The sequence below is a fragment of the Phaseolus vulgaris genome, chromosome 11 (genome assembly GCF_000499845.2).
Source record: "Phaseolus vulgaris cultivar G19833 chromosome 11, P. vulgaris v2.0, whole genome shotgun sequence".
NCBI classification, from domain to species: Eukaryota; Viridiplantae; Streptophyta; class Magnoliopsida; order Fabales; family Fabaceae; genus Phaseolus; species Phaseolus vulgaris.
This window is the reverse complement of record NC_023749.2, coordinates 48,806,314-48,817,561: the sequence shown is the minus strand read 5'-3', so window position 1 is coordinate 48,817,561 and position 11,248 is coordinate 48,806,314. Positions and strand designations below refer to the sequence as shown.

The following is an 11,248-nucleotide window of genomic DNA, read 5'->3' as shown; positions in this document are numbered from 1 at the left end:
TCTATTGATTAATGGTCTTAATAGCCACTACTAGTCAACTACCCTAAATCATACGTTCTTAAAACCTCTTTATACGTTACAAATACAGATATATGAGTAAAAAACTGTTAAATAATAATTGAATTAAAAAAATATTAATTAAATTATAAATAATAAATTAAAATATTATTTTTATTATTAATAAAAATTATAAAATAAATTTTAAATTAATATTTAATATTAACGACTTTAGTTATTAACTATCTTATATTTTAAATTATCATTAATTCATAATTAAAAATTAATTTAGAATTTAAAGTAATTAATAGTTAAAATTTGGATAATTAATTTAAAAATTATTTATATAAATTTGTATGAATAATAAAAATTATTTTAAATATTAATAATTTTTTAATTTATAAAATAATATCTAACTTAAATCGATATAATGATTAATTATTTTTTTAATAATTATTATTTAATAAAAAATTAGTGCTTTAACTCTCTTGATTTGTAATGTTATGATAATCCATTATTTAATTGGATTTAGATTAGATATAGATTTGATACATTTTGAATTATCAAAAGTTTTTTTTTCTCCATTAGATCATTTCAAACTTGCACCTAACATAAAATTTAAAACCCAAAATTTTCCTTTTCATTTATGTTTGATTTACGGATGAAGCAATTTGGAAGTGATTATTATGACTTTGGATTTGAAAATCCATAATGAGGTCAGTTGGTTCCATATATTTGCATCTGAAAGGTCATTTAAGTTATCCAATTAAGTCTTTGGATTGTCATATCCGGAAGTGACATGTGTTCTGAACTTTCATATCCAGAATTGCGTGATTTAGCTTACGGATATGGATATCTAGAAAGCAAAGGTTGCTGATATTGCGTGATTTAACTTACGAATATGGTTATATCCAAAATAGAAATAACACTTCTGGATATATAAATCTGGAAGTTACCACCTTCATGAAAACTCGCCTTCTTCTCCGATGAGAACTGCGTATCACAACCCACCAACACTGCATTCTCCGATTCACACATTTCCTTCGTCGACAACTCCCTCTCTCCTTGCCACCACTCTTCTCTCTACTGCACTGTTGTGTGTGCCTCAGTGAACCTATGTTTTAAATCATTAAGAACAAAATAGACTTTTCATATAATTGTGTTGGGTGCAGGTTTGAAATGATCTAGTGCAAGAGAAACAACCCTTATCAAAAATTGATTTTGCGCTTGATTTTGAGTTGGTTCGAGCTTAGGTTAAACCGAATCAACTTGGATCTAAGTTGAGCTAAGTCAGTCTAAGCACAGGTCCAATCGAGTCCACTTGGGCCTAGGTCGAGCTGAATTGATCGGACTAATGTTGAGCCAGGATGACACGAGACCAAGTCCAAATGAGTTAGTCTAGGCCCAAGTCAAACTGAGTTGATCCAGGCCCACGAGCCGAAGTTGAGCCAAGTCAGCCCAAACCTAGGTCGAGTCGAGTTGACCTGGACCCAGTTCGAGCCGAGTGAGTCCAAATATCAATAATTTTTTTAGTCTCTAAAATTAATTTTTATTTAATGATTTTCTTTTTTTTCTTGTAGTATAAATTACTATTAATTTTTTTCTTTAATATTTTCTTGTCCAAAAAATGTTTTTCATAACATACCCTTTTAAGTCATTATTTACCTCTTGAATTAATTCTAACTAAAATTCATATTGGAGTTTACAAATGAAAAGAAAATTTATTTTATTGAAAAAAAGTGGGATTAGTATTAAAACTGATTGGACAATACGTACTATATATTTTCTATAAGATGGTTCTCTTTTTCCAGCAGCCATTAATTAATAAAATTAAATTGAGAAATAAATAAATGAAAATTGGTGATAATGGGTTAGAAGACGTGTGCATTCTAAGTTCTGACCTATTCCAAAATGGAACTCAGTCATTTAATTAAATAGTTGCATAGACTTCCCAAATACATACAAAGAATCAAATTGAACATGTGTGACCTAATGAGCCTTTAAGAATTTTCCTTCATGAAGACTAGACCTTATAACTAGTTTTCTCAATATCAATATTAGCTATATAATATCACTTATTTAATTAATTAGTTCATAAAATATTATTACTTAATTGTATTATAATTATTATTATAAAAGAGTTATATATAATGATTATAACATGAGAATTTTTACAAAAATAGAAAGAGAGAGAGAGAGTTATAATGAATAAATAGAAACATTTTAAGCATATTCCAAAACCCCAAAAATACTCCAAAAGTTTTCACATATCTTGCAGTTAATGTAATTGTTGTGTAAGAACAGTTAATGTAATTGTTGTGTAAGAACATGAATGAATATGGTAGGAACCATGACCGAAATTAGTGGTGAGAAATTGAAGACTATAGAGAAGTGATTGACGGGTAAAGTCAAATCTACTGTTTGTTTGGTAATAAGCACTATGGTGCCATGCAGAATAAGGGTTTCTGTGTGCATATAAATAGAGGTTATGGAAGAGTATAATATACAAAACTTGTGTTAAGATACTTACTTGGTATAATACACTCATATTCATATGTTTCTTGAAAGCACCACACAAATGTCTTCCATTTTGGTGCTTCTTCTTCTTGGATTATTATCTTCCATTGCAGGTATATATACTCTCCTCCTTCATGTATCAATATAAAACCATGTCTTTATCTTCTCCAAATGATTCAACTCCTTGGTTAAATATTTTGCAGGTGCAGAAGCCATAGGGGTTTGCTATGGAGTACTCGGTAATAATCTACCATCAAAGCAAGAAGTTGTTGATTTATACAAAAGCAATGGCATAGGTAAAATGCGTATATATTTTCCAGAAGCAGAAACACTTGATGCTCTCAGAGGTTCAGGAATAGAGTTGATCATGGACGTGGCTAGGGAATCTCTTCAAGCTATGACAGACCAAAATGCTGCCACAGATTGGGTGAGAACAAACGTGGTACCCTATGCACAAGACGTGAATTTCAAGTACATTTCTGTAGGAAATGAAGTTCGTCCAAATCAGAATGAGGCTCAGTACATTTTGTCTGCAATGAGAAACATTCAGAATGCAATTTCATCAGCAAATCTGCAGGGTCAAATCAAGGTGTCTACAGCAATAGACTCCACTCTTATTTCTAACTCTTACCCACCTAATGATGGAGTTTTCAATTCAGAGTCATATGTGAGACCCATTATCGAGTTTCTGAAGAGCAATGGATCCCCACTTCTTGCCAATGTGTATCCCTACTTTGCTTATATTTATGATAAACAAAACATTCCTCTTGACTATGCTCTTTTCACCCAACAAGGGCAGAACAGTGTTGGGTACCAGAACCTGTTTGATGCAATGTTGGATTCAACATATGCTGCTCTTGAGAAAATGGGGGCATCTGATGTGAAGATAGTTGTTTCTGAGAGTGGGTGGCCATCTGCAGGTGGTGATGCAGCTTCAACTCAGAATGCAGCCACTTACTATGCCAATTTGATTAGTCATGCAAAGGGTGGAAATGGAACTCCAAAGAGACCAGGTGGATCTATAGAGACTTACTTATTTGCAATGTTTGATGAAAACAATAAGAATGGTGAGGAATCTGAACGTCATTTTGGTCTCTTCACTCCTGATAAATCACCCAAATACCAACTTAGTTTCAATTAGTTCAAATCCATATGCAAATTCTGGTTTATGCATATTCTTCTTGTTTAGTTTGAATAAGTGTGTGGGGGTGTCCCCATCTTTTAAAAGATGTTTGTAACCCTAGATTACCAATGTGAGGGATCATATACTTTTGTTTACTTTGTTTGAATAAATACAAACCAAAGTTATGTTGGTTTACTATTCCAATGAAAATATGCTACAAGATTTTATGATGTGACTTACACTCTTCTATATATATTACAAATATTGGGTATTCTTTATTAACCTTAATTGATGATGATTTTTGAGATGATGGTGGTAAGATATTAGTTAGAAATGTAATAAGAATATGATTTTATGAATAGAATGTGGGTATTTGGTTATTTGTGGATGACTTAAATGATGTACTTGAAGATATCAAGGAAATGAAAAGATGGTAGGAGTTATTGGATGCAATTTTGTGGAATGAATGTGTAAGAAACAACCCAAAAATATATGAATTGTGAATTGGGATCAAAATTGCTAATTTAAAACATCATAAGTTAGGTGTTAGTCTCACTTAAAAGAACTTAATGTCATCTTTCAAAAGTCATTAGTGTCTATGATGAAGTAAAAGGTAAATTTGTGGCGTTGAGGAAAAAATTGATTATATGTACTTCTATATTTCCTATAATTTTATAATAAATAGATTTAACAATTATACTAGTTTAACTTGTTTCTTATGTTTTGTTTTGTAATAGTAATAATCGAATGTGGACCGTGATCAAATAATGTTACACTTACAAGATCCTATAAAACTATGAATAAATGAAAGATATTTTTAGAATTTTTATTTTAATTTGTCATGTATATAAAGCTGTAGTTTAGATGGCCCTCTTAAAGTTGATACGTATTGAAGTTTTTATTTCACTCATACACCTGTTTAAGCTCTTCATACTTATAGAAAATACAACAATGGAGAAGCCACTTGGAGAAGCCACTTTTACAAGTAAAAAAAGATAACAGTTTCTAACTTATAAGAGACAGAGTTCAGTAATATTTTATATTAAAATATATGCACTTATAGGTATTAATTGATAAAATATACATAAAATAACCTACAATTTATGAATTTATACATTTTTACATATTTTGTGATTTTAATTTAAATAAAAACAATTTATTCCCAAATTTGTGTTAATTTCAGGATTCCATGGAAGAATGAAGATGATTGGGCAAAATGAGAATATACAAAGCTAAAAGGGGAAAGCTGGAACAATTTATTCCCAAATTTGAGTTAATTTCAGGATTCCATGGAAGAATGAAGATGATTGGGCAAAAGGAGAATATACAAAGCTAAAAAGGGAAAGCTAGAACGCACAAACACTCACCAAGGCTCGCCCAAACTCGCCTAAGTCAGACACCACCAGATAATCTCGCTCAAGCGAGCTCAATCTCGCCCAAGTGAGATTGTTCTAGTAATGTTAGGCCTTTTTTCGTGCTTCTCGCCCAAGTGAGATTGTTCCAGTAATGTTAGGCCTTTTTTCGTGCTTCTCGCCCAAGCGAGCCCTATAACGCCCAAGCGAGAAGTCACTTAGCACAAGCTAATTAGGTTAAATAGGAGGTTTGAGGCACAACTAGAGTTGAATCGAACATTGTCCAACCTAACATGGGGCTCAGACTTCCCATCAAATTTGGCTTCGAAGAACTCTCTGACCTTAGCCTTAACCACCTCCTTATCATTACATCACTGCCAGTTTACTACTACCCCGTTGATCCCGTTTCTCATTCTCCTCCACTTCACGGATGAATGAAATTTTTTTGTATTTAAATCGCCTTGTTTCAACCACTTTAGCTTTGTTTTTTTTTTTTTTTTATGTAAGACCGCTTCTTGTTTGAAGAAATTATGACTTTGTTTAGCTAGCAGAAGTCTCCTCTCCTCTCGCCCAAACTCATCTAAATCGCCTTCATCATCTCTTGTGTCCAGCTCTTGAATTTTCTTTTGTAATAGTTCCCTTACTGGATTAACGTTCCCGAAAACCTCTCCATTCCACCTCTTCAAATATGATTTTAACTTTTTCATTTTTTCTTTTAATACAAACATCCCTCCACCAAACACCTCATAGCTCTGCCTACAACACAATGATCAAAGACCGATTTGCTGAGAACAACTGTTCTATGAACTCTTCCTGAGTTCACGAATCTCATCCCATACCTCATTCCTTTCTTTCAATGAGCCAAAACTATACACATTCGCTACCGTAATTTGTATCCCAACTCCTACCTTCCAAGCCCAACTACTACCTTCCTTTCTTCTCCATTAATTATTATTTTTTATCTTTTTTTATTATTTCTGATTATTATCTCCAATTATTATTTATGCTTATTTTTATTATTATTAATTACAATTATTATATATGTTATCATAATTATTATTAATGTTAGAAACAAATAAGTTTTAACCACTACACCAGACAAGTTTTTTTGTCATATTATGGTTTTTATTATACTTATTATTATTATTATTATTAAAATTATTAATATCATTAATATTATTATATTATTTTATTATAAAATATTTGTAATATTTGTAATATTATTAGTATTATTACTATTATTAGTACTATTAATATTATTAATATTATTAATATCATTTATATTATTAATATTATTAAAGTTATTAAAATTATTAATATTATTAATATTATTATATTATTAATATTATTATAATATAAACTATTATTAATATTATTAAATACTATAAATATTATTAATATTATAAAAATTAATAATATTATTAATATTATAAACATTATTAATATTATAAACATTATTAATATTATTAATATTAATAGTATTATTAAATATTGTTAATATTATTAAGTTTTATTAATATTAATAAAAATATTAATGTCAATATTATCATTAATATCAATATTATTATTATTATTATTAAAAATATTCTATATGTAATACTTTATATATGAATACGGATTATTTCCGCTTCATACGCTTCATGCAACACCTAATTTTGTTTTTAGTTTTTCAATGGGCTGTAACACATATGACCTAATGTAATGCTCACTTTACATACGGATCTGGATCCGTATGTAAAAATCCATATGTAATGCTTACTTTACATACGAATCTAGATCTGTATGTTAAATCCGTATGTAACGCTCACTTTACATACAAATCTAAATTCGTATGTAAAATTCCTTATGTAATGCTCACTTTAGATTTGTATGTAAAAATATGTATGTAAATAGCAAATTTCTTGTAGTGTGGGTCAAACCCTAGGGTTTCCCTCATCCAACTTTCTGCACTCAATTGGGCCTGAACCAGCCCACTACATATTAGGTCATCTAACCATGCCCCAACATAAGCCATTTCGCAATTAATTACCGCCAAGGAACTTTTAGACTTACTCCCCACCATGTTTTCCAATAAAATAATCCCTTTTTTCCTCAATTCCAAAGCATCATTCTGACTCTTCCCAACAAAATTAATTCCTCCACTAAGGCATGCGCCACCTTTTGGATACTCTTCCCCTTCCATCGGAAACTGAAAATCTTATCCTCACCTCTCCTCTCTCCGTTCTTGTCGTCGAGTTCAGAACACTCAGATTCGGAAAAATCTTCGCAAACACTAATGTCGAGATGGGCCTCAGATTCTTCCTCCGAAGCCACTTCCCACTTGTGAAAAGGAGACCCAAACGTAGAAGCGGAAGGAACCTCTTCCTCAAAGGACACCTGACAATACCTATCATTTATTTTCATTGATTTCACTAACCTTGCCTCCTCTCCCAAAGGGATTCTAATACACAACCTTGTGTACTTTAACACCTCTTTTGAAACAGTTCCCTTATCAACTTCTACAAGTGTACCTATAAAAGCCCCAATACGTTCAAAACAGTGATTGCTCCAGAGATCCAGCGAAATATCTCTACAATGGAATCATGCAATCTTATCGGATACCACAAAGGAGTCATTCCAAGAGACGATAGATACAAAAATACCTTTGAGTCATTCTTTGTTTTTTATGATTATCCTCTCAATTAAGCTCTCTTCTTCATAATACAAAAACATATACATATCCCCTAGATATGTTACCCTCCCAAAATAAAAATCTGCTTGACGGCTTACACATCCCCTGCCTGCAACAACTTCCCGACGAAGCATCTCTCCAGCCAAAAGGAAGTCTCTACATTAACCTTAAAATGTGCCAAAATGTCTTTTTCTCCCTTCAGATCATTGCTCGCGTTTCGACCCTTGACAACTTGAGCGTAAGAGCACTATTGAGCCTTCTGACTTCAAACTTTCCGAGTATGCACCTGACTCTTCAAGGTGTGCTTTGGTTTCTCTTGCCTTCTATATTTGGGTTTGTTTGCCTGTATCTTCCATGTACCAATCCAAATTGAATCAAGTTGTCTTCCCAAAGCAATCACATCCCTCACTCCATGAAATCAGACGAACCCGAAACATTATTTTCTGGCATTTAATTTTCTAGATATGAAAACATCTAAAACTCTTCCCCAATGCTAAAATACTCTCCACTCATGAGGAAAGTTAGTAAAAAAGAATGAAGTATCTGCCATCTGCAACTGCAAAGCCGTTGCGCACAACTCCAAAATCACCTTCACAAAAAACTCCAAATTCGCCTGCTATGTACGTACAAACCGAATTCTCTGGCTGAGTGTTGGTGTGCTCATTGTTGTACTACCCTCTCAAACTTTTAGAGATCACACCAAGTACCATACATATGTTGAGATTAATCCCTTTGCCTTTTAACTCAAGGAAGACACAAAATCCACTTTACTTGATGAAGATAGAAGCACTCACAAGGGTATCTTATATAAAAACAACCTTATTCTTATATAGTCTAAAGAGATTTTGTGTACTTTTCTTCGAGATCTTATGTACTTTTTAATCTCATGGAGAGTTTGGTAGATAGTAAAGAGGGACTTTTTGTATTTGTAGTAAGTCAAAAGTAACACTAAAAATACTTATAATTAATTTTTGGATAGTAAAACCTTTTGCACTAACATTGAAGAATAAGATGTAGTCGAACATTGAAGAATAAGATGTAGTCGAGGTTGAGATGAATCAATATAGAAACAAAGTAATCACTGCTTTTTCTATTACAAGTTCTCTATCATTTTTTATGATCGTGAAATGCTTTCAAAGTGTTTGAGAATTTCTTTGTAAAACCATTAGACAATCTCTTGTCACATATAACAAACATAATTGCAAAAAGTTTTCTAAACACAAATTTAAACTCCATTCAACCCTTCTATGTTTAGAGTTAACAATTTTTTTCTTTACAAATAATATGTTTGCTAGCTAACAATATGTTAAGCCTTTTTAAAAGTTTGAGCACTGCCTCAATCTATACTTTAATAATTTTCAAAGCATAAAAGACTTAAAAAAATTGTACATACCTCAAAAAGAAATTTAGAAGTGTACATATAATCATTTTTTCCCTTGACACCACAAATTTACCTTTTAGTTCACCAAAGGCACTAAAGAAAATCATCCAAAACTTCTTTTGAAAGATGATATTAAGTTCTTCTAAGTGAGACTAACATCTAACTCTATAGAGTATCAAATTCGCAATATATATATATATATATATATATATATATATATATTAAATTTGGGTTGTTTCTGAAACATTTATTCCACAAAATTGCATGCAGTAACTCCTATCCTCTTTTCATTTAGATATCTTCATGTAAATGATTCAAGTCATTAACACAGTTTGGATATCTCATTTCATTAACAACTTCATAACCCGTTACCCACACTTTATTCATAGAATCATAATATTATCATCTTCATAACTAGTATCTTCTCTTTTTTTTTATCAGCAAGAAAATCATAACTAATATCTTACCACTATCATCTCAATAATAATCATCAAATAAAGGTTAATAAAGAATACTCATTACTGACAATATATTTACATTATATTATATATATATATATATAAATATATATAAAGAAGAGTGTACAAATGACATCATAAAATCTTGTAGCATATTTTTCATTGGAACAGTAAACCAACATAACTTTGGTTTGTATTTATTCAAACAAAGTAAACAAAAGTATGATCCCTCACATTGGTAATCTAGGGGTACAAACATCTTTTAAAAGATGGGGACACCCCAACACACTTATTCAAACTAAACAAGAAGAATATGCATAAACCAGAATTTGCATATCAATTTGTATTAGTTGAAACTAAGTTGGTATTTGGGTGATTTATCAGGAGTGAAGAGACCAAAATATTTTTCAGATTTGTCACCAGTCTTATTGTTTTCATCAAACATTGCAAATAAGTAAGTCTCTATAGACCCACCAGGCCTCTTGGGAGTTCCACTTCCACCCTTTGCATGACTAATCAAATTGGCATAGTAAGTGGCTGCATTCTGAGTTGAAGCTGCATCACCACCTTCAGATGGCCACCCACTCTCAGACACAACTATCTTCACATCAGGTGCCCCCATTTTCTCAAGAGCAGCATATTTCGAATCCAGCATTGCATCAAACAGGTTCTGGTACCCAACACTGTTCTTCCCTTGTTGGGTGAAAAGAGCATATTCAAGAGGAATGTGTTGTTTATCATAAATATGAGCAAAGTAGGGATACACATTGGCAAGAAGTGGGGATCCATTGCTCTTCAGAAACTCGATAATGGGTCTCACATATGACTCTGAATTGAAAACTCCATCATTGGGTGGGTAAGGGTTAGAAATAAGAGTGGAGTCTATTGCTGTAGACACCTTGATTCGACCCTGCAGATTTGCTGATGAAATTGCATTCTGAATGTTTCTCATTGCAGACAAAATGTACGGAGCCTCCTTGTGATTTGGACGAACTTCATTTCCTACAGCAATGTACTTGAAATTCACGTCTTGTGCATAAGGTATCACGTTTCTTCTCACCCAATCTGTTGCAGCATTTTGGTCTGTCATAGCTTGAAGAGATTCCCTAGCCACGTCCATGATCAACTCTATTCCTGAACCTCTAAGAGCATCAAGTTTTTCTGCTTCTGGAAAATATATACGCATTTTACCTATGCCATTGCTTTTGTATAAATCAACAACTTCTTTCTTTGATGGTAGATTATTAGCGATTACTCCATAGCAAACCCCTATGGATTCTGCAGCTGCAAAATATTTAACCAAGGAGTTAAATCATTTGGAGAAGATAAAGACATGGTTTTATATTCATAGATGAAGGAGGAGAGTATATATACCTGCAATGGAAGATAATAATCCAAGAAGAAGAAGCACCAAAATGGAAGACATTTGTGTGGTGTTTTCAAGAAACATATATGAATATGAGTGTATTATACAAGTAAGTATCTTAACACAAGTTTTGTATATTATACTCTTCCATAACCTCTATTTATATGCACACAGAAACCCTTATTCTGCATGGCACCATAGTGCTTGTAACAAAGAAACAATAGAGTAGACTTTACCCGTCAATCACTTCTTTATAGTCTTCAATATCTCACCAATAATTTCCGTCATGGTTCCTACCATGTTCATTCATGGCCGTACACGACAATCACATTTGCAACATGTGAAAACTTTTGGTGTTTTCTTGGGGTTTTGAAATATCCTTA

General features: G+C 32.1%; 2 protein-coding genes across 2 annotated transcripts; one reads left to right on the top strand and one right to left on the bottom strand.

The window, feature by feature from the left end:
- Positions 1 to 2,469: 2,469 nt before the first annotated feature.
- On the top strand, positions 2,470 to 3,872 carry LOC137831016 (glucan endo-1,3-beta-glucosidase-like). Its single transcript, XM_068638502.1, has 2 exons — positions 2,470 to 2,627; positions 2,718 to 3,872. Exons 1-2 carry the CDS (start codon positions 2,552 to 2,554, stop codon positions 3,653 to 3,655), a joined length of 1,014 nt encoding a protein of 337 aa, XP_068494603.1. The 5' UTR covers positions 2,470 to 2,551; the 3' UTR covers positions 3,656 to 3,872.
- A 5,757-nt stretch (positions 3,873 to 9,629) lies between these two features.
- Positions 9,630 to 11,045, bottom strand: LOC137829836 (glucan endo-1,3-beta-glucosidase-like). The gene is made up of 2 exons (XM_068636798.1): positions 10,874 to 11,045; positions 9,630 to 10,783 (listed from the first exon to the last, which is right to left on the bottom strand). The coding sequence occupies exons 1-2, from the start codon at positions 10,947 to 10,949 to the stop codon at positions 9,846 to 9,848; spliced, it is 1,014 nt and encodes a 337-aa protein (XP_068492899.1). The 5' UTR covers positions 10,950 to 11,045; the 3' UTR covers positions 9,630 to 9,845.
- Positions 11,046 to 11,248: the final 203 nt, after the last annotated feature.

Coding starts and splice junctions, on each gene's coding strand:
- LOC137831016 (XM_068638502.1), top strand. CDS start 2,552: ATGTTTCTTGAAAGCACCACACAAATGTCTTCCATTTTGGTGCTTCTT. Junction 2,628..2,717: donor ATTATTATCTTCCATTGCAG/GTATATATACTC, acceptor AATATTTTGCAG/GTGCAGAAGCCATAGGGGTT.
- LOC137829836 (XM_068636798.1), bottom strand. CDS start 10,949: ATGTTTCTTGAAAACACCACACAAATGTCTTCCATTTTGGTGCTTCTT. Junction 10,784..10,873: donor ATTATTATCTTCCATTGCAG/GTATATATACTC, acceptor AATATTTTGCAG/CTGCAGAATCCATAGGGGTT.